Here is a 22325-nt window from a genome sequence, read left to right as displayed (position 1 = left end):
AGAACGCTGGGCTTGGCATCAGGAAGACCTGAGTCCAAATCTAACCTGAGACACTTCCTGGGCAAGTCACTTAACCCCCAGTGCCTGGCCCTGACCACTCTTCTGCCTTGGAACCCATACTTGCTATCAGTTCTAAGACAGAAGGTAACGATTTTTTTTTTAATTGGACCTGAGGGTCAGATGTTCTTGTTCAGTCATCACAATCTCTGTCTGCTTTAATCTTTTGGAGAAAGAAATGGCAAATCACCCCAGTATCTTTGCCAAGAAAACCCCCTGGACAGTGGGGTGTGCTGCGGCCGCAGGGCTTAGAGGCGGCGGCGATAGCGGACGAGCCCCGAGCCTCCCGCTGCCCCAGATCTCTGCTGTTACGACAGGCCCCGTGACCCAGGTTTCTTCTTCTGCCTTCTCTGTTGCAGGGTATTCTTCAAAGTCAAGAGCCGCAGCGCCCACATGAAGAGCCACGCCGAGCAGGAGAAGAAGGCGGCCGCGCTAAAGCAGAAGGAGAAGGAAGCCGCCGCCGCCGCCGCCGCAGCCACCCGCCTCCAGACCCGACGGGAGCCCAGCAGCAGTAGCAGCGGTGGCGGGGGCGGAGGGGGTGGCAGCAGCAGTGGGAGCTCAGATGAAGATGGGGAGGCATAGGGAGCAGGGACTCAGCTGGGAAAGCGGTGAGGCTGGTTCTCCCTCACTCTCCCTGGGCTGGGCAATTTCCCTCTCCGCATCTTCCCAGGCCTCCTGCCTGGCGCTGCCTGGTTCGATGGACACTCTGGGGGAGTGAGAAGGGAAATAGCCAAGACTTAAAAAAACAAAACGAAGCAGAAGACAAGCTTTTATTTAATTTATAAAGGCCCTGGGAACAGTGTGACCTGGAGCAAGACCCGGTTCTCCTTCCAGTGAGTCTGTCTGACATTGTCCCTGTGCTTTTACAGAATGGTTAGGGCTCCTTCTTATACTCCTAGCGTCATTGACCTTCCCACTCCACCCAGCCCATGAGGCTGTTGGTTGCTGCTGCTACTTCTGCTGCTTTTTTGGACACCAAACTCTTGCTGCCCAATTGCCCCTTTCTCTTAGCTTTCCATTCTTCTCCTAAGTCACTTGGAAGATATTTTAGGGGGTGAAATTTCAAGCTAAACCCAAGCTTGCAAGATTTCTTCTTGTCCTCGACAACAGCCTACCAGAAACTGAGAACATTGCTCCAAGATGCACTCAGTGTCTCTTCTCTCTGTCTTGTGTGGCCCAAATAGTGTGGCCTCTTCGGGGAGAGGAACTTTTGGGTCTCTCCTCGAATCTGCCACCTGGGACTAGACCAGTCAAGCTCCCAGCCAGGGGCAGTAAGGAATAGCAAGCACACTGATGCCCAAACCAAAGCTTCTCTAGTCACCTGTTCCCAGCATCTCTTCCTTCCCCTGGAGGGAGCCTGCCAGGGATGCATTGTGTGCCTGAGCAGATGGGAAAAGAGGGAAAGGGAGAAAGGGCAGGGACTCAGATTTTTTTCCCCATTATCTTTTTCAGGATTTTAGCTTTCTTGATTCCTGGCAACTTTGCCTAGAGCTGAGATTAATTTCTCAACCCTTTGGAGATCCAAACCAAATGCAGTGGCAGCTGTCTCTGCCACGGGGGAAGGGCTGGTGAGAAGGCATCCCCCTGGTTTTTGCTCAACTGGACTCGTCCCCTTTGCCAAATGCCTTCTAGAAAGTCCCTTGCTACTGTGAAAGAGGGCTTCATGGCCCAGCCAAATGACACTCAGGACCTACCTCCTCCTTGTGATTAAACTTGATGATTGCAGGGGGATGCCTGAGCTGACTGCCTTTGACTTTCCTGCTGGTAGTCCCCTCTAGTCCCACCCTACCCCATACGCACACCCTTGAAATGCTGAAATACAACCCTAGGGTTTCATGCTTTGTCCTGGCCTCATACCGACGACTGTTGTATGGGAGGTCCAGACTCCCCTGATTTCTTCAGATTCGGGGATCCTTTCCTGTTAGGGCAGTCGCTGAACTAGATGGAAAAGGGCGGGGTCCTGGGAATTATTTATTTTTTCACATCTGCTCAGGGAGCAGGAGCCTCTTGCTTTCCAGAGGCCCAATTTGTTTATCCAAAAGTAAGATACCTGCCTGCCCTCCAAAGGAAATGATACCAAGGACCTGTGCCATAGGACCACCTCTCAGAGTCCCTGTGGGACGTGGCCCCCTGACAGTGGAGGAAATGAGGTTTCCCCAGATCCATCACAGGACGCCTGCTAAAAGCAACAAGAGCCCCGTCAGAAAGTACTTTCATGGTTGCAAAAGAATTAAAAAAAACAAAACAACCCCCCCCCCCCAAAAAAAAAAGTAGGGGCTGTGTCCTCAGTTTTCTTGTCTTCACTTTCAGATAGTTTCAGAGCAGTGGTCGTGGGAAGTCCATTCAGCTCCAACTGAATTTGGGTTTAAGTGGCCCGAGGGTTCTGTCCCCAAAAAACTATTGTTAGCGCAATAGAGGTGTCCTAGAATTGGTGAGATGGAAACTTAGAAAACAGCCTGCGGGATTCAGAAGAACCTGTCTGATTCTAAGGATGGAGTATTTTCTGGTCACATACGTAAACTTTAGAAATAAGATCCAGAGGAAGTAGCCAAGAACTGTGAGGAAGTCTAGACACCTCTCCCACCAGGCTAGTGATTGGGGGGAGGGTTTGCTTGTAAACTGTACACTCTTGGCTATTCTTCAGTATCCCTTGTACATTAATATGGATCTCCAGGGCTGCTCCAGGGGGAATGTAACCAAATCCTTCTGCTGCCTGGCCTTCCAGAGAATGACATGGATGTCCCAACTCCTTGCCCGCCGATCAGTTCTCCATAAGCTTGTGCAAATTCAGCATCCTAAGATTGCATAAAATCTGGTACTTGCTCCAGAAGCAGGAAGTTAAGCTCAATATTGAGTGCCTTCTCAGCTCGGCCCCGAAGTGCTACTTATATATCCCAAGATTTTTCTATGTAAAAATTCCTTTAGTTTTAGTCCTTGGTTAGACACCCAACAGCTGCTCTTGTAACAGAAACCTTCAGCCAGAGGAGACCCTTCTACTTCCTCAGAGAGTGGAAGGATCCACTCTTAGAATTCTTTGAATAATAAAATGATTATTTTCCCCTTCTCTCCCATCCTCATCTCCAAGCCCCCAATTCCCAGCTAGCAGAGACCTTCCCAGATTGGGGTAGGCAAGAAAGATAAGGCAGTTATCTCTGTTCATTTGGGGAGAGAAAAGTGATCTCTGAGTTAAGTGTGAAAAATTCATATCTTTAAGGAAATAAAGGCAATCATGGCCAGTAAAATCCCTTTAAAAGAGATTCCGGAAACTAAGCCTAAAGTAAAACAAACCCTCCTATGGTGCTTTTCTTTCACTATCCGTGACAGATTCGATCGCATTTTCTTTGCTTGACCTAATCAGAATAGTCCATTGCTTTGGGAAGTTCGATCATCAATGTCTCCAGGTGTAAAGATTTCTGCTTCCTCCCTACTCCCTATCCTTCTGGGTCCATTGTAATAGTCCCATCACCCCTCAGCTGAGGGCATGAAACCATTCAGAATCTAGACAGGGATGGGGAAACCTGTTCCCTGAAGGCCTTTTTTAAACTGTCAGTGCCATACACCCTGCCTGGGATGTGCTTTTGGTTTTCAGTGTGGATCCATGCTATGCCACCTGCCTGTTGATATTTCCTTGCAGTGACGTGTCCCCACCTCTGATCTGGACCTAGAACTTGGTCTTGCCATTCTAAATGAGGGGAGCAGTGTGGTGCCATTTTGTTTTCCTTTTTTACTGCCTTCAATCTCCATCCGTGGTTAAAATACATTCCCTCCTCTTCTGCCATCCACATACCTCCCACTGTACCAAATGGAGTTGAGCCGGTGGTGCAGGGGTTTTATATGCTGCTTGGGTCAAAAGGGATAGTCTGCATTCAACTGCCTCCGTGATACCGCTTCTCTCTCTCATACCATATGCTAGGATGTAGGGTAGGGAGGATCTGAGGCATATTCAAGCCTCAGCTGTTTCACCATTCTCTGGGTTTACGGAGAATATGCGTGTCCCTAGAGGACGTTTCTCTATTTAAGACCAGATCTTCTCCCTTCCCATCATCTGTCGTGTTGATTTTGCCAACATCGATTTGCAGCTGTTTCAACCGTTGCTTGTTTCAATCTGTAAGTTGGAGGTCTTTTGGGAGGGGATAGAGCACAGGAACAGTCAGTCTGTAATTATTGTATAAATGCTTTAATAGCATATAAATAAGTATATTACTTTTATTTTGAAAAATGATCAGACACTGCCTTTTGTGTGTTTGCTGCCTGTGGCAACCTTTTTAAAGACTGTTACATATTAAAATAGTGTACATATATATTATATATATTATTTACCTCTTTTGCTGTACAGTTGTGATAGACCAGACTGAAGATTTTATTTTTTGTGTGCTTTTTATAAAAAAAAATTAATACACTAAAGAAAATCTTGCTGATGTGATTGTAATGTACCCATGTAACTTATTTACTTTTGAATGTCTTTCCGTATCTCTAAACCTTTTATTAAATAAGGTTTTAAAAATTCATAGTGTTAAGTTGTATATGTGGAAAGTTGGGTGGGAAGTTTTCTTTTCTGGACTTGGTAACACATAGATTGGGATCATAAAGCTGTAATGTTTTTGAGAGAATATCAAGGTGGTCCCCTCATTATACAGATGAGGACATTTAAGGTTAGAGAAGAGGACAAAGTTAGGGTCTTTCCTGGTCTCTCGTGACCTTCAAGTAGAATACACCACCATGCTGCCTCGGAGGGCAGAAAGGTCAAATCTTACAGTTTGTCCTGTACCATTCCAGCCAAGCTTACAGTTAGCCAGTGCTCTATGGGATGAACTATGTGCAGAACCTCCCTTCATCATCCCATAACTAAGAGATGGTGGATAGAGCACCAGGCCTGGAGACAGGAGGTTTAGGAGTCAAATCTTGCCTCAGATACTTCCTAACTATGTGACCCTGGGCAAGTCACTTAACCCCCACTGCCTGGCCCTTACTGCTCTTCTGCCTTAGAACCAATACTTAGTATCTATTCTAAGACAGGAGGTAAGGGTTAAAAAAAATCCCAACTAATAAGGAGATGCACACAAAGTCAAGTTTGGCAGATGTATTCGATGTAGGAAAATGGGTAAAGAAGCAGTAGGTAGGTCAAGTAGCAAAGATAATAAATGATAGGTGGACCCATCTGATTTACAGATTTGATTCCACAGACCCGAAAATGTGTTATGCAGAAGAGGAAATGATAAAAAAAAATAGATGATTAATTCTTGTTTTCAGTGAATCTATTCTCACTTCAAGTGAAGATGAAGATGGATTCAAAGGAATGAGTAAAAAAGTGATGTCTCACAATAAAGCTTCCCGAAGCTCAAATGTTGGAAAATAAGCCCAGAAAATTCAAATTTCCTTAATCCCATGGTAAAGTGGAAAAAAAAAGATACATATCCTTTTTTTTTTTTTATAAAATAACACCATTTATTACTATTTTAAAACAAGTTCCACAAAATAACATTTAGAAACCAAGTAGGTCTAAATAATTTAAGAGACAATATGCTTGGCCATAGTCATGCTACAAAACTTCTATGTATAAAAGATTATTAACAAAGTAGATGTTAAAATACCCTCCTAATTAGAGCCAGTTCTTGAAGTCAAAGATTCCAGACTGACCCTAGGCAACAGAGCCAGGGAATGAGCTGCTGGACTCATTCCCTTCAGCTACTGCCCATCAATCTTTTTTTGATGGAATTAATCCTTTTGAGCAATAGCACCCCAGGGGCAGGTACCTGCCCCCACACTATTTGCCACAACTTTGTTTAGCCAACATCTACATTAATAAAATATATATGTTTGTGTATATATCTCTGGATGAGGGAACAATAATTCACAAAGCTTCTGTTCAGGATTCTACATGGTTTCAGCATTGTACATGGGAGGGACTCATCACCATGGATGCAGCAGAAATGGAAGAGTGCACCAAGTAACTAAGGAAATCCTTACTATGACTGGTGTTCTTAGGAAGCTACTAGAAATATATGCTTAGGCCAGGTTCACTAGACATAGCTTATGTGAGGTCTCATTCAAAGATGCTGTTGTGTAGGCTAAATTAATACCATCTACCCTTTGGAAGTACTTTCTATCAACATCCAGTGCATCATTTTAAAGTGCAAATTTCCCCCCAAATAGTAACTCTCCCCTCCCTTCCCACCCCCAGCCTAAATGTGCTATATAACAAAATTCAGCTGGCTGGCTTCCCTCTGGCCTCCTCCACCTTCAAAACTAAACTCTGGTTGGGACTTTCTCACAACGGTCAAGTAAACAATGGTAGGCAATGACTTGTGTCAGGTAAAAGGTAGGACTCGGTTTACTTTTTTTACTTTGTGGTCACTAGTTCATGAGAAGGCACCAGTGAATTTGCAAATTAGAACCTCATATAAAGTTAGAAAAGATTTCAGATATTAGCCTTTTTTATTGTACCTATCCTTACTACTTTACAAGAAGAAAATCCTATGAAATACTAGAGCTGGGGGTAGAAAATGGGTTCACGTGAAATGTGTCAGGAACATCAGCTCTGTGCCACACAGTCAAGTTTTGTTTTAGCCTTCAGAATGCTAGAGATGCGTGAAAAAATCCCAAGTAAGAAAAGTCTGTATTAAATGAACAGGAACTCTAGCAAAGAATAACCATAACAACAATTCTTAACAATGTGCCTTTACACATACTTGAGGAACTAATATCAAGTGTCTGACTGAACTCTTAGCCACACAACAGGCTTATCCACTAGTGACGGTACCTTTGATATTGTTTCAGTCTTTTAGCGAATGATCAAATCTTACCTCTCTATATACTCCCTTTCTATTTAGTCCTTCCAGGTAGGTAAACCCCAGAGCTAAATTAACCTTAAAATCTATTTCCACATCACAGGAATTAATACTGAGAACAAATCCTTCAAAAGGTCTTAAACCCGAAAACCTCACTTCTCATCCCTCCATATCATTCTGTATCACACTGCCATTGAGCTCCCTATCAAATCAAAAGCTCTCTTTCCACATAGAAGAACATCTGTCCAAGTTCTTTATACCATCTCTGCTTATGTACTTCAATTCTCCAGCAGAGGCTGAAAGGGGAAGTATAATTCCCCTCTACTCAGTTCCTGGCATGTAATCTCAAAGAAAGTGAATTAATGCCAATTTAAATAGTAATTAAAAAAAAATTTTAAAACATAGCTAGAAACATTGCTAAGACCAAGGGATTCTCACAAAATGAACCACATCTTCAGATCACTTCAAACTAGATTTGAACTGCCATAGAGGTTGGTTGTAAGGAATACCCTTTGTAAACTGTAAAGCACTTTTTAAAAAGTGAGTTACTAAGGGAAACATTTATACGAATGTCTACATTATCCAACTCTTGACATGCAATTCCCAAGTTTTATAAAATGATGTGTAAAATTTTTATTAGTGACGTATAAAACTCTGAATCTTGTGCAAAATTTGACTACAAATCACTCTTAAGAAAAATGGATTCAGTTTTTAAAGTGCACTCAAAATGTTTGACTTTAGAAACTGATTAAGAGAGGTGTGGCCATTTCCGGTTACCCCTCAAAGAAAGGGCACTGTTGCCACTTAAAAGAGAGGTGAAAATCAATGCCTACCTTAGAAGAGTTGTATTAAAAATAAAAATGGTAAGAAAGGCTAAATGAGACACTTCTTAGGAAAAGATGGGACATAAAATAAAAACAAAATTACCAAAAGAAAGGCAAAATAGGTGTAACACTTGTATGCCTTTTCTGACCATCCATCATACAAACATCACCTTTTTGAACACCACATGAAGACTGGCAGCAAATGACTAAAGAATTGAGTCAAAATGTAGAGTCACAACTATATCAATTTTGGACAACAATTAAAAGAGCTGACCAATTGCACACATTTACCATTAGAAAGGAAAAGAGATTCAGGAAAATGAAGTTAGCCATTTGAAACATATTTGCACAAAACATAAGTGTTTGTATGATTATGGAGCACAGAGACAACACATTTAAACTGGGCCAAACATCTTTCCTAGAAGCAATATGCTTAAGGCATTAGTTAAATTTAGGGTCCTAGTAAATAGAGGAAGTAAGACTGAACACTTTCCCGATCCCTGTATTTCCTTCCCTAATGCCTAAGACCAGATTTAATCCCAAGGAAAGAATAGTGCAAGGCACCAGAGTAAGCACTCAATAAATATCTGTCGAGTTGACACGAATATGAATACTGGGTGAAATCACCAGTAATCACCACCTTCTATTTCTCTGAAAACTACATGTGATTCCAAGGTTATAAAAGGAAAGAAAAAAAGTTCCCTTCTAATTTAAATAGGTCAAAACCAAGGGTAAGAAAAAAGGCATCAAAAACAATTCCTAAGCCATGTGACAAGTAGACTCAACTGGGCCAATCTTGTTGTGAGTCATTCATTCACTTCAACAGTGACTTTTGGAGGAAGAGAACACATAGAAAACTTCCACTCAATCTAAGGATTCAGCCAGGACAACAGAATGAATTACTAACCACAGCCAAAGTGCAATGCAGGTTCTTTCAATTATGGTCCCCTGATTATCCACAGACTTTGGATTCTCAAGATTGGGCAGGGTTTCCTAAATTAATACATAACTGTGTAGAATTTCTTCTCATGTTGTAAAGAATGACTAAAAAAGTTAAAAATTTTATTGCTGCACCAATTGTTTTCTTTCATCACCAGAAACTGATTGTCAATGCAGGAACACCTTCCTAATAAGTTTATATAACTGAGGAAATCAAAGGTTTCCCATCTTGTAAGAACACAATACTTCTGAGGCCAGGGGCTATTTCTCTGAATCACTTCTTTAAATCATCAACTTACTTTTTTTCTCCTTTAACTATGGATTTATCAGTGGTACCTCACCTAGTAATATCTAGAACAATAAAGTAGACGGTTCCTGACCTTCTTCCTCTGGCTCTATGTGAGTGAATCGGCCATTTGTCTTTGCAAAACTCCACTCAGGCACTCACTGTGCTATCTATCACCTTACATTTCCTAGGAAGGGAAGGAATGTAGGCTTATTTGTTAAACAATATTCTCGAATTCTGTGTCTTGTTACCTCATGATTTCAGAGTTTAACAATGCTACCTGAAATTATTCTAAAGGACAACCAAATGAAAATATTTTTTTCTTCCTCCAATTTGCACTTACATAACTCATCCTATTAGCTATCTGAATTGGTGCTTCTGAAACAAAAATGAACCTAAAAATAGAAATGTTCATTTATCAGGAAGTTGCTAGATTCAATTCTTGATAAGGTCTCTATTCTTTATACCCTCCACAATCACTGTCTTCAATAATAAGGTATAACTGATAAAATAGAGACCTAGGTGAATATGCAGTGATGTTGCCTAGCAATCAGTCTGGACTAGGCAAACTGCTTTATACTTTTTAATATGCCCTTAACCATGTGCCTAAGGCCAGATTTACGTGTGCAAAATAACCAAATGAGAGCACAAAGAGTGATCATTACAGTCATCTTTGCAACAGATACCAAACATATCATGACTGATTCAGCCTCAGGAATCATACAATCAAGATAATTACAGTCACTGGACTGAACAGGCCATAATCTGATTTAGAGGCCACAAGGAAAAGATGACCTAAATTCTGTTAACATGTACTCGTTTTTTAAAATCCCAACAAATCACGATATGGAATAGGGAATAGCCTCCTTGGATTTGAATTTTTTTTCTCTTGCTCCTAGTTGTTCCAATCAAACTTTGCTTGGCTGGTTCTGAGTCTTGCTGGTGACAGAAGGTCATTTCATGCCATGTGTTGTCTTTTTGAACCAAATGGCATTTATGTAACTGAGAAAAACAAGGAGAGGTGTGGCCAGAGGGGAAGGAAAATGGTGAAGGTCCAAATATGTGGGTCTGAAACTTTTATCTTGAAGCCACACATATCTTTAAAAATAAATGGTATTGAAAAAAATTGAAGAAAGAACTAAAACTTGTTCCTTTGTTGTTATAAATAATAAAAAAAGTTGACAGGACTTGAAAAATATGCTTCTAACTAGAAAAAAATGACTATTTCACAAATATTTTATTAGTGTGGGATACGCCGTTATGACTAAAGACTGAATACTGCTCTCAGCAATTTCTATAGTTACAAAATAGGAGGCCTGTTTCCTTATATGGAAAGTTGCTGTCACCATTGTTTTGTTAACTCACTCTTTAGAAGGGGTAAAAAAAGGAGGAATGATGACAAGGAATTTGTAAAATGTTGAAAAAATAGTTTTGCCCTCAAATACTCTTTAAAACAGACAATTTCACAAAGCCATATCTATGGTTCTTACTTAAATATATCATAAGTTAAAAAAGAGTAGAAATGTGGCATTAGCCCTCATCTTCTTCTTCTTGTTTAATTACCGGAATTCCTAAAAATGAAAGAGAGAATTACTTCTAAAGATTCTTAACATAGTCTTAATATTCTCACTGACAGAAACATCCCAATGACTTAAAAACTGTGAGATGCTCAGAAGCATCCATTATCTCCCAGGTTATACCCAAACATTTTAAATGGGATCATGATTACTAAAGAGAAAAAGTACTTAGCAAAAAGTCCCTATGGCCTAAAAGAAACTTTAAGTTCTTTCCCCTTACATTTAATATCTTCTAAACCTAGCAATAGCAATCAACTTTCCTAGGCTAATTACTAACTATATACTTTTTGAAACCTTATATTCCAATCAAATTAGTCTATAGACTGTCCCCCAAATGGAAGAACAATGGTATAGTGAAAAGTGCTGCCTTTGGAATGAAAAGGAGGTTCAAATGGCAGTTCTATCCTTACTTTGGACAAGTCACTTAACCTCTCTGGTCCCATTTCTCTATCTGTAAAATAAGGGAGTTGGAAGTTGGACTAGATAGCCTCTAAGATTCCTTGTGTTTGTTTTAAATTCACGGAAGTGTCTAGCAGACTCCCCATGGACATGTGGGAGACTTTGAGACTACATTACCCATGATTCCAATGGGTCTTAGGGCGTGGGGACATCAAAGGTACCCATGCAGGGGCCAGTTTAAATGAGAGGACCAAAAGAATGCCTCTTGATCTTCCTGAGGAGCTGACTGAAGCGCGGAGAGGATGGGCTCTAAATTTATGATTCTAGAACTTTCCCCATTCCTATTGTGCTTTTTTTTTTTAAACCCTTACCTTCTGTCTTAGAATCCATACAAGAAAAAAGACCAATTAAGGACTAGGCAACTGGGGTTGAATGACTTGCCCAGGATCCAGGACCTCCCAAACTCTAGGCCTGGCTCTCCATCTACTGAGCCATCTAGCTGCCCAAACAACTCTAAATTTATGATTCTAGGTCTTGAACTTTCCCATTCCTATTTCTTTTGATTTTGTTCCTCTACAAATGGAATCCTATCTTACTTTGAGACCCCATACCCACCCTACTATCACCGCTCATTTAGTAAGATGGAATTTAAATCTTTCTCTTCTCTGAAAAGTCATCTCTAACCACCTTCAACCCCTGGAAATGACCGCTGATTTTCTAAGGCAGTATTGTAAACAGCCTTATACACTGCCTTCCTTGTCTTTTTTTGCAGTTATATTAAGCTGTATGGTATGTAGCTGTCAACTTTGTTGTTTGTTTGGAATGATTATCTGTTTACAACTTTTTTTTTTAAACCCTTATTTTCCATTTTGGGGTCAATACTGTGTATTGGCTCCAAGGCAGAAGAGTGGTAAGGGTAGGCAATGGGGGGTCAAGTGACTTGCCCAGGGTCACACAGCTGGGAAGTGTCTGAGGCCAGATTTGAACCTAGGACCTCCCGTCTAGGCCTGGCTCTCAATCCACTGAGCTACCTAGCTGCCCCCCTGTTTACAACTTTTAAAAATTAGAACAAACACTACTTGGGCATGGCCTTGGAAATCCTGAGTAAAACTGTACACTCTTAAAAAGACCTGGTTTCATTGAATCTTTCTAATAAGTATAATCTAAACATATTGGGGAAACCATGGATAGACCAAACTTCCTCAGTTTATCTTGGTTCAAATCTGACCAATCCAAATTATAAAGAAACTAAACCAGCCTCTAAGGTTTTAGGGGACATTCCTTGTCGGGTTTTTCTTCTTATGCTACTGCATCACCAATTCAACACTTATACTCAGAAAATATGACCAAGTTTTTACCACAAGCAACTCACCATCTAGCTTCTTCAGCTTGGGGACTCGTTTGGTTGCTTCGTCAATCCAATTGCCCTCAGAGGAAGATTTCTCTTCCAGGGGATTACCCACAAACACCAGCTCTTCTAGGCATAGTAATTCAGCCAGCTTTACAAACTCTGCTGCAATTACAAAGAAATGGCTCAAAAATTAAATGCTGTATTAATGTACTAGTGGTACATTAATTGCTAGATATAGGCTGATCCTCAAAAATCACAGAACACACTAGATATAGGCTGATCCTCAAAAATCACAGAACACACTAGCAACGGTACTTCTGCATTGGGCTATTTGACATTTAAAAGGAAGTTCAAGAAGCTATGCTACTAAAGAAAAAGAAAGGAAAAAAAAGTCTATGCTACAGCCAGGCCCAAAGTCCTGAATTCAAATTTAGTTTCATACACTTCCTGGCTGTGTAAGCCTGGGCAAGTTCCAATTATATATCCTTTATCACTCTTCTAACTCAGAACTGTATTAATTCTAAGACAGAATGTAAATGTTTTTAAAAAGAAAAAGGAAAGGGAAAAAAAGCTATGGAACATAAAGTGGCTCTTCTAAGCAATTAAAGGCAAATACGTGGAGAAAAAAAATTCCTTTTTTTTCAGCTAAAAATAAAGGATAGGATAATTTTCAGCAGAATTCAAAAGAACTAATTTCCTTGTCTCAAAATTGAAATTTGAGAAACACATGATAATGACAAATCACTATGATATATCATAAGCATGTCAAGAAGCCATTCTCTGGGCAGCCAGGTAGTTCAATGGATAGAGAGCCAGGCCTGAAGACAAGAGGTCCTGGTTCAAATCTGGATTCAGACACTTTCCAACCATGTTACCTTAAGCAAATCACTTAACCCCAATTGCCTAGCCCTTACTGTTCTTCTGCCTTGGAACTAATATTTAGTATAGAATTGAATATATAGTGTATATATATATATATAGTGTATATATGTATATATATGTATATATAGAATATAGAATATATAGAATAGAATATGTAGTATAGAATTGAAGACAGAGGGTAAGGATGAAAAAAAAATCATCTTGCAATTGTTTCTCACATCAATACATTCCAGGTTTGAAACTGTGATGCAGGCCACCATGGATATGTTCATCAAGTTAAAGAACAGAATGTGAACAGAATGAGGTTGAAGACCCCACAATAAAGCACTGGCCCTGAGTGGCCCTGAACACTATGGAAGACCCAGAGCTCAGTTAAAATGAGGTTCTTGCCCTTCAGAAAGCTTACATTCTTCTTATTTTTTAAAATTTAGAATATTTGTTCATGGTTATATGATTTATGATTCCGCCCCTACTTCCCTCCCCACTCCCAGGGCTGACAAGCAATTCTACTAGGTTATACATGTACCATTATTCAAAACTGTTACAGGGAAAATCATAGGGAAAGCCTAAAAAAACTTACATTCTAAAGAGGGATGTCCAGGGATAACTTTATAATAAAAGGTGGTATGAGATGAGTGCCCAGAAAATGGCACCAAGTATTACATAAGCTTTGAGAAAAGAGACTCAAAAGAAGAGTTACACTGAAATAAGTTTCCCTATGGTCTTTAGGTAAATTAGACTAGTTTGGGGGCATAATTAGTAAAGAGAATTTGAGTCCTATGTTCATAATAAAGATAACTGTATAGCTAAAGTAAAAGATGGATGGGAATTCAGCTGCTATTGCTGTCAGAGTAACCCACCATTTGGAAAACAATTTCCTTTTTACATAGCCTTTGTCCTCCTACTGGATCAATCTCTGTAAGCAGGAAGTCAGAATGAAAGGCTTGGCTTACCCCAGTCTTTCACTAGGTTATTAGACATATAGAGGATCTTCAGTCGTTTCATAACATGGATCCCTTTCAGCTTTTCAATGAAATTATAAGATATCCACAGCTCCTCTAATGTGTCCCCAACAGCCTCCTAAAATAGGATAACATTGGATTTAAACATTCCAGATCTATACATATTTTGTTCTCCTATATGTAATAAATAGCATGTCAGGCAAGTGGCAGTTATGGGGGGAACAGCAGCATGGCCTCTGCTAGCCTGGCTTCTGAGGTCAGGCCACCTCCACACTATGATAGGGCATCAGAACAGGCCTTTGTACACAATGCCATTTAAAGTGCTTGGGAAGTTTGAAAATCATTGATTATTAGGTGCTTTTAAATATTCTCTCCTTTATTTGCAATGCTTATTCATAGATAGTAACTAAAGGTAATTTCAGTATGACTTACCTGAACTAACAAGTTCTAAATTAGAATGTAAATTAATGAAATTTCATTTATTTAGGATGTCACCAATACTTGTCCTGAAAAAAGATTAAAAACTTAAAAAATCTACCTAACCACTAGCTTCCACATACCTAATTCTGATTTTTAAGAAGTTATTTTCTTCAGTGAGTTTTTGTATCTCCTTTTCCATTTGTCCAACTCTGCTTATTAAGAAGTTCTTTTCTTTAGTAAATTTTTGTATATCTTTTTCCAAGTGGCCAATCCTTCTTTTTAAGGAGTTCTCATCAGTGGATTTTTGTGCCTTTTTTGCCTTGTGGCCTATTTTGGTTTTTTTTTTTAGGTGTTTTTTTCTTCAGAATTTTTTTATGCCTCCTTTATCAAGTTGTTGACACTTTTTTCATGATTTTCTTATATTACTCTCATTTTCCTCCCCAATATTTCCTTTACCTCTCTTATTTGATTTTTAAAATTCTTTTTATAGGCTCTTCCAGAAATTCTTTTCTAAGCCTGTGACCAATTCACATTTCTCTTTGAAGCTTTCTTTGTAGCTATTTTGATTCTATTGTTTCCTTCTGAATTTGTGTTATTAACTTCCCTTTCACTGTAATAACTTTCAGATCAGGTTCTTTTTCTGTTGTTTGCTCATTTTTTGCAGTCTTATTTCTTGACTTTTAACTTTATGTTAAAGTTGGGCTCTGCTCCTGGGATGAAGGGGACCTTGTCTCAAGCTTCATGTTTTTCATGCTGCTGTTTTGAGAGCTAGTTCTGAGGATCTTTAAGTTTTCAGTTCTTCCAAGGTGGTTCTAAGGAGAGGTGTGGTCACTGCTCTCCTGACCTGTGCTCTGGTCTGTGAATGACCACAAGCACTCTTTTCCACTCTGGAACTGTGACCAGGGTCTTGTGCCCTTGCAGCCCCATGCTCTAGTGTGTTAGTGCTTCTTCCTGCTCTGGGACTAGGACTCAGATAGGCAATGCAACAGCAAAGGGTTCCCTTTAATCTTCTTCTGAACAATTGTCTGCCTCCCCCCCTCACCCCTTTAATATCTGTAGGTTGAAAGCTCTTAAAACCACTCACTGACAATTTAGTTGCTGCCTTGTTCCCAGGCCTGTTACTAGCCTGCTGGGGTACAGCCTGTGCTCTACTCTCAACCTGTGAGACCAGACCTTTCCCACTGACCTTCTAAATTGTCTTGGAGAAGGAAAATTATTTCATCCTGTCTGCTTTTTTTTGCTTCTACTGCTCCAGAAATCATTTTTGAGGCATTATTTTAAAGCTGTTTGGGTTAGAACTTGGGAGAGCTCAAGCATGCCCCTGCCTTTACTCTGCCATGCACTTGATCCAATAATTCATTTTATTTTTTATCATATTCCAGTTCTTGATTATCTGAGACAGAGCACTTAATAACATGACAACTAACTTTTTACAGGGGCAAGAGAAGAAATGGTAATAAGACCCAGGGATGATGTGATACAGTAGAAATTGCATTAGATTTGGGAGGCAGAGGCTGGGGCAGTCCTGGGTTCACTTTTGGCTCTGTTATTTATTTCCCAGTAACCTTGGCTGAGAGACAGGGTAGTCTCAAATAGAGGCATCAAACACACATGTCCTGCAATCCTTTTTAAAGACTAAACCACATTAAAATGTATTAGGAAACATTTTGTTTTTCTTTAAATAATTTTGTGTGAAGATATATTTTCCCAATTACATGTAATAACAATTTTCAACATATGTTTTTTGAATTATAATATCTAATTGACTTCTTCCCTCTCTTCCCTTCCCCCTTTTGGAGATGGCAAGCAATTTGATCTGGATTATACATGTATTATCCTGTAAAACATACTTCCATGTTGTCCATTATTGTAAGAGAACACTCATATAAAACCAAAATCCCAAAATAAAACCATAAATAAACTAATGTAAAAGATAGTATGCTTTGATCTGCATCTGACTCCAGTAGTTCTTTCTCTAGAGGTAGAGGGCCTTCTTTGTCATAAGTAATTGGGAAACATTTAACAAAATGAATAAAAATACAATAGGACATTGATAATGCGAAGCTGAGTTTTCCAAGTTAATATACTTCCAGTAGTATGGGTTAGTGGCCCCATTTTATTTGTGTTTGACAACTGATACAGAGAGAGAACTAGGCAGAGGTTCAAGCTCTGTTTCTAGGCATATCTGCCATGTGCTCCTAGGAAGTCCCTTTTTCTCCCTCTTGGTAAATAACAGCTAACAATTATAAAGTGCTTTAATATCCCAAAGAGCTTTATGTACATCATTCTCACTAGGTCCTCATAACCTCCTCCCTATGAGGTAGATGCTTTTATTATCCCCATTTTATGATGAAGAAAGTGAAGTTTATAGAGGATTAGTGACTTGTCCAGGGTCAGAGAGCTAATAGGATCTGAGGCAAGATCTGGACTATTCATTCATTCCACCACCTCCTAAGGAGAGTCATCACCTTTCTACACAAGGCTTCCCTAACCAACCTAACCAAAATGTCCTTGGTTCTTTTTGTTTGTTTGTTTAAACCTTACATTCTGTCTTAGTATAAATTCTAAGCCTGATTTGAACCAGAAAACTGAAAAACAGTTGCTGATCTGCATTAGGAAAGGGAATTTCCTTTCCAGAAGTTCCTGAGACCCAGTGAAAGCACAGGTCCATACCTCCCATCACACCACCTGGTGTCCACCCTAAATGGCCTGGAATAGGTCACATGTTTTCAGGGCTTCGGTTTCCTCATCTATAAATGAAGGGATTGTCTGACCTCTAAGAGGTCTTCTAGCTTCAAACCTTGTGGTTGGATAACTATTTGCTCCATGCCACACAATGATGTCATTGTGTGGCATGGAGCAAATAGTGTCAGATATTACCCCAAGAAATCTTCATTCCTATTCAGTGATAGGAACTATTTCCATAAGAGGAATGTAGCAAACTCAGGACTGCCCAGGCCCAGGCCTCCAAGGCCAGTCTTAGGAGGCTTTGGCTCCCAAGTTCACCCTGGCCAGGCTTCTGTGAGGTAAAATCTGGGTTTTAAAGGAGCCTTCAGAAAGTTCAACAGCAAATTCTTCTCTTTATTTCTTGGCTTTACAATATTAATCTCCGAGTTTCTTATTATTCCAAGAAGAGAAAAAAGTCCTGGCATTATCTTTTCAGGAGATACACTTGATTTTGCAATAAGGCTATCTCACTTCAACTACTCTGCAATTCTATTTGAGCTGAATTGATTCATCCCAATGTTAGCTAATCATCTACTACATTCAGTTAATACCTAATAACTAATGGCTTTTATTTTTATTTGTGGTAGAATGTGGGGCCTGGAGTCAAGAAGATCTGAGACCAATCCTGACCTCAGATACTTACTAGCTGTGTAACTGTGGGAACTCACTTGATTGTTGTTTGCCTTGGTTTCCTCATCTGTAAAATGGTGATAATTACCTATTTCTCAAGGCTGTTGTGAAGATCTAATGAGACAATATTTGTAATAAGTGTTTAGTACAGTACCTGGCACATAATAGACACTATATAAACTGCTAGCTATTGGGGTAGCTAGAAGGAGCAGTAAATAGAATGCTTGCCCTGGGTTGGGAGTAGCTGAGTTCAAATCCAACCTCACTTACTTGTGACCCTGGTCAAGACATTCGACCCTATTTGCCTCAGTTCCTCGTCTGTAAAACGAACTGGAAAAGGAAATGGCAAACCGCTCCAGTGTCTTTGCCAAGAAAACCTCAAATGGGGGCATTAAGAAACGACACAACTAATGACTAAACAACAACAAATGTGAGCTATTAGTAGTAGTATTAGGTTCCTAGGAGGATGGATAGAAAAGCAAATTGTATAACAAATGAATACTCTCCAAGTTTCTTCTTTATAGAGATGGACAAAGAATTAAAAGAATCAGTCCCAAATGCCACATGCTCTTTAAAGAGAGTGTTATGAAAGGTTACCTACCAATCCATTTAAGTTCTTTATGTTATTCCTTCCCAGTGACAAGATCCGCAAGTTTTCTATGACAGAGAGAAAATGGCTTTATGTTTATTCAATTCAAAAACCACATATTAGTTATATTCTTATAATGCCCAGCACATAAGAGGCGCTTAATAAATGCTTGCTGATTAAAAAAAAAGAGAGAGAAAAAGAAAAGAAAACACTTATTACATATAAGACAATACAAAGATTAAAAAAATCTCTCTCCTCAAAGATCTAACAACCATGAGGTGGGGATGAGATGAAACACTGACATATATAAATAAATGTATAAAAATATGAGAAGGAAAAATGCATTAAGAACCATGAGTAGAAGGGCAGCTAGGTAACACAGTGGGCAGAGTGCCAGGAGATCCTGAATTCAAATCTAGCCTCAGACACTTCCTAGATATGTGAACCTGGATGAATCACTTAACCCTGCTTGTCTAGCCTTGGTCACTCTTCTGTCTTAGAACTTATACTAAGACAGAAAGTAAGGTAAAAAAGAACTAGGGGTAGGGACGTTGGTTAGGAAAGCCTTGTGTAGGAAGGCAGTGGCACTCCTGAGTTGACCCTTGAAGGAAATTAGACCTCTTATGAAGCAGAAGAAATGAAAAAATGCATTCAATGTATGGAAGACAGTTTATACAAAGATATGTCAAAAGCAGGAGGCATACCAAATTTAGAGATAGCAAGCAGGCTGGTTTGGTTGCATATACAGTAAATAAAATGAACAGAGTTTATTTACCTTTATATTGGATTATTCTATTTATAATATACAATTGGTGTAAAGGTGTTAATAACTAAAATTTACATAGCACTGAAAAATATATCTTTAGATAGCATTCATATATACATACATATATTATTAAATCTCATTTGATAATATACATATGCTCACTACATATACAATGTTCAGAAAGATTCTTATATTATGAATAAAAGAATCAGACTGGGTCCTGGGGTCCAGGTGATTATAGGGGAAAAAGACAAATTTCTCAAAGTCTAGACTCATATAAGAAGCTTAGAACTAAGGTGACACTGGGGAAAGGAAGAGAAAGAGAATGTCAGAAGTATAGTTACCTCCTCCCCGCACCAAAAAAGCAAACCAAATGACAGCATGGTAACAGTATTGTGGCTTCTGTGATAAAATACTGGCCAAATGTGTTGGCAACCCTACGTAAAAATGACTCAACATCAATCAGTTTTATATCTATATCTATATCTATATATATATGAATATATACACACACAAAGAGTATTCTGTCCTGGAAGTCCCCCTCCTCTCTGCCTTCCCACTCAATTTTTTTCAGCCCTTTGAAATATGATATCTGATTCTACCACTTGACTGAAATCACTCTCTCCAAGATTACTTTCTCTTTAAAAAAAATAATCCTTACCTTCCATATTAGAATCAACACTGTGTGTTGGTTCTAAGACAGAAAAGTAGAAAGGGCTAAGCAATGGGGAATTGAGTGACATTCCCAGAGTCATACAGCTTGGAAGTATCTGAAATCAGATTTGAAACCAGAACCTTCCATCTCTAGACCTGGTGCTCTATCTATTGAGACATCTAGTTGCCCTAGTTCTCCCCACCTTGGAGGCTCAGGACATCTGTTTTCAGTTGAACAAGAGTTTGTAAAAAAAAAAAAAAACGCTCTAGGGAGTTTGGTGTAACAGAAAGAACCCTGAACTAGAAAAATATGGGAACTTGCACTCTAGTCCCAAGCTGGATCCCTAGCTTGGGCCAATCACTTTCCCTCTCTGGGTCTTAGTTTCCACTTCTGCAAAAATAAAGAGCTAGGCCAGATAACCTCTACAATCCCTAAGAAGGACCTCTATTAGTCTATCAATTTAGGAATTAATGAAGCTAATTGTTCTAGCAGGAAATAGCATCAATGGTTCTTTTACCAAATGTCAAAATTGCAATTTCACATCATGACAATATGTCATTAGAGCAATGATTGGCCATGGGCATGACTGACTTTCAATTGCTTCTTGGTAAGGATGTTCTATTATTTGGTTGCAGAGAGCAGTCAAGTAATAGCTGAAAGGATTCTGTCATTGAATCTAAAAAGCCAAACTTTGAGCCTTTCAGAACATGAGTACACATACAATAAAAATAAATTAACTTCATTTTGTCCTTTTAAAAAATCTATACTTTCAATTTTTGTAAAAGTGTTGAAAAAGGATTATAAGCAAATCATTGAACATTCTCTCTCCTCAAAATAAGTATCATTACTTTGGATTAAAGTTTTTATCATTTTCCATATTCCTATGGAACTGAGTTTACACAATTTAGTTTAAATGTTTGTTCCATGGAACCTTATAATCAATCCTTAATGCTCTGATTATAATAATTAGTTGGTTATTCTATGCAAAAAGCTTTGACTTTTAAAGTCCTACGTAAATATATGGTATTATAAGAATATATATATTAAATCATTATAAGAATATATGTCAAATCATTGTAAGAATATATATTAAATCAAAGATTCCTATAATCCTACTAAAGTTTCTCCATAAAGAGATGGGCTATTTTAAAAATCAAAATAGAACTTGAATTGTCATTAATATGTAAACTTATCAAGGAGAATGAAAGCTTGTGATAAATTATATTTGAAAACATGTATGAGAAAATGGTGATGGCAAGCCAAAGATACCTTTCAGTATTTACTGTTAAGGAATTAAAAACATAGTTATCTTAATACCAAAGAACTAGTAGGCATTTTAATATAAGGCATTGTAAGTTTTTCCAGTACTTTTTGATGCCATGTAAAGTGACTATTCCTAGAAAGAATGAACTAAATTTTCATAGCAGTTCCCAATAAAATCAAATCACTGCATCTTTGGGTTCTACTATTTTGGTGGGAAAAAACCTAAACTGCAGACAAAAAGTATCTTTTAGAACTCAACGCTACAAAAGATTTCTTTGTTCAGATTATCATGTGAATTTCCCTGTATTAGAATATAGTGATGATGAGCCCAAAGTAGCAAGCTAAATTCCCTTCAGGGCTAGTTGGGGGGGCTACCCCATAGTATAAAAACTTAGCCCTAACATACTGCCTTGCAAATGTACAGAAGGGAAGTGAAAAAGTGCACATAGATGATCATTCATCAAAAATAATTCTGAACAAATTCCACAAAACAATCTTTTGTTAAACAAACAAACATGCAATGCAGGGACTGGACTAGATGATCTTAAAGGCCCCTTTCAGCTCTATATCCTATGATCTTGGGATAAATAGTTCACTGTATATTTTACCATATGTGTGAGGGAAATTGTTGAGGGGCCTTTGATCATGAGGATAGAATTGAATCTCTGGTGTCCCCTGTAGTAAGCAGGAAAAATCAACAATTGAGATAGGGGGACAATGAGGCAGGAGGCAAGGCCCTCTGGGCAGCCCTGGCAAAGGAGAAAGGGCAACAATTGGTTTCATAAGGTGTGACATGTGAGAGTCAGTGAGCAAAGAGAAAGTTTGATAAACTGAGACCAGACCATTTTGAGGCTGACTGGGAGCCCATATGGCTACTGCAGAACAGCAAGCTAAATGGAGAATTCTCGCTAGATTTGGATAAATCTTCCCTAAAAGTAATCTACATCTTCTCTCTCTTTCATCCTTCTCCCGTAATCCTTTCTGATTAAATAAAATCATTAAGTCTATGACCAGATTCTCAATTTTTAATCTTAACACATATTTAAGCAACTTAACAACTCTTCATTATGCCCATTTTCACAGGATTATAGACTCAGTGCTGAAAGGAACCTCAAAGGCTGTCTAGTACAAATCCCTCATTTTAAAGGTGAGGTAACTGAAGGTCAGAACTTAAGTGATTTGCACTTAAGGCACACAAATGAAATGACTC

At 39.0% G+C, this 22325-nt stretch overlaps 2 protein-coding genes across 2 annotated transcripts in view; one reads left to right on the top strand and one right to left on the bottom strand.

The window, feature by feature from the left end:
- Nucleotides 1-1273, top strand: part of MIDEAS (mitotic deacetylase associated SANT domain protein) — a 159669-nt gene extending 158396 nt beyond the window's left edge. The window contains exon 7 of the mRNA XM_044659976.1: nucleotides 417-1273. Coding sequence (XP_044515911.1) covers nucleotides 417-639 — 223 coding nt within the window. The 3' untranslated portion in view covers nucleotides 640-1273. The remainder of the gene's footprint in view (nucleotides 1-416) is intronic.
- An 8874-nt stretch (nucleotides 1274-10147) lies between these two features.
- Nucleotides 10148-22325, bottom strand: part of DNAL1 (dynein axonemal light chain 1) — a 35546-nt gene continuing 23368 nt past the window's right edge. The window contains exons 5-8 of the mRNA XM_044662068.1: nucleotides 18444-18499; nucleotides 14057-14183; nucleotides 12243-12383; nucleotides 10148-10465 (exon numbers count right to left, since the gene is read on the bottom strand). Of these exons, the coding sequence (XP_044518003.1) occupies nucleotides 10425-10465; nucleotides 12243-12383; nucleotides 14057-14183; nucleotides 18444-18499 (365 nt within the window). The 3' untranslated portion in view covers nucleotides 10148-10424. The remainder of the gene's footprint in view (nucleotides 10466-12242; nucleotides 12384-14056; nucleotides 14184-18443; nucleotides 18500-22325) is intronic.

The sequence above is a fragment of the Gracilinanus agilis genome, chromosome 2, assembly GCF_016433145.1.
Source record: "Gracilinanus agilis isolate LMUSP501 chromosome 2, AgileGrace, whole genome shotgun sequence".
NCBI lineage: Eukaryota > Metazoa > Chordata > Mammalia > Didelphimorphia > Didelphidae > Gracilinanus > Gracilinanus agilis.
Note: the sequence above shows the minus strand (reverse complement) of the source record. Positions and strands in the feature narration are given on the sequence as shown.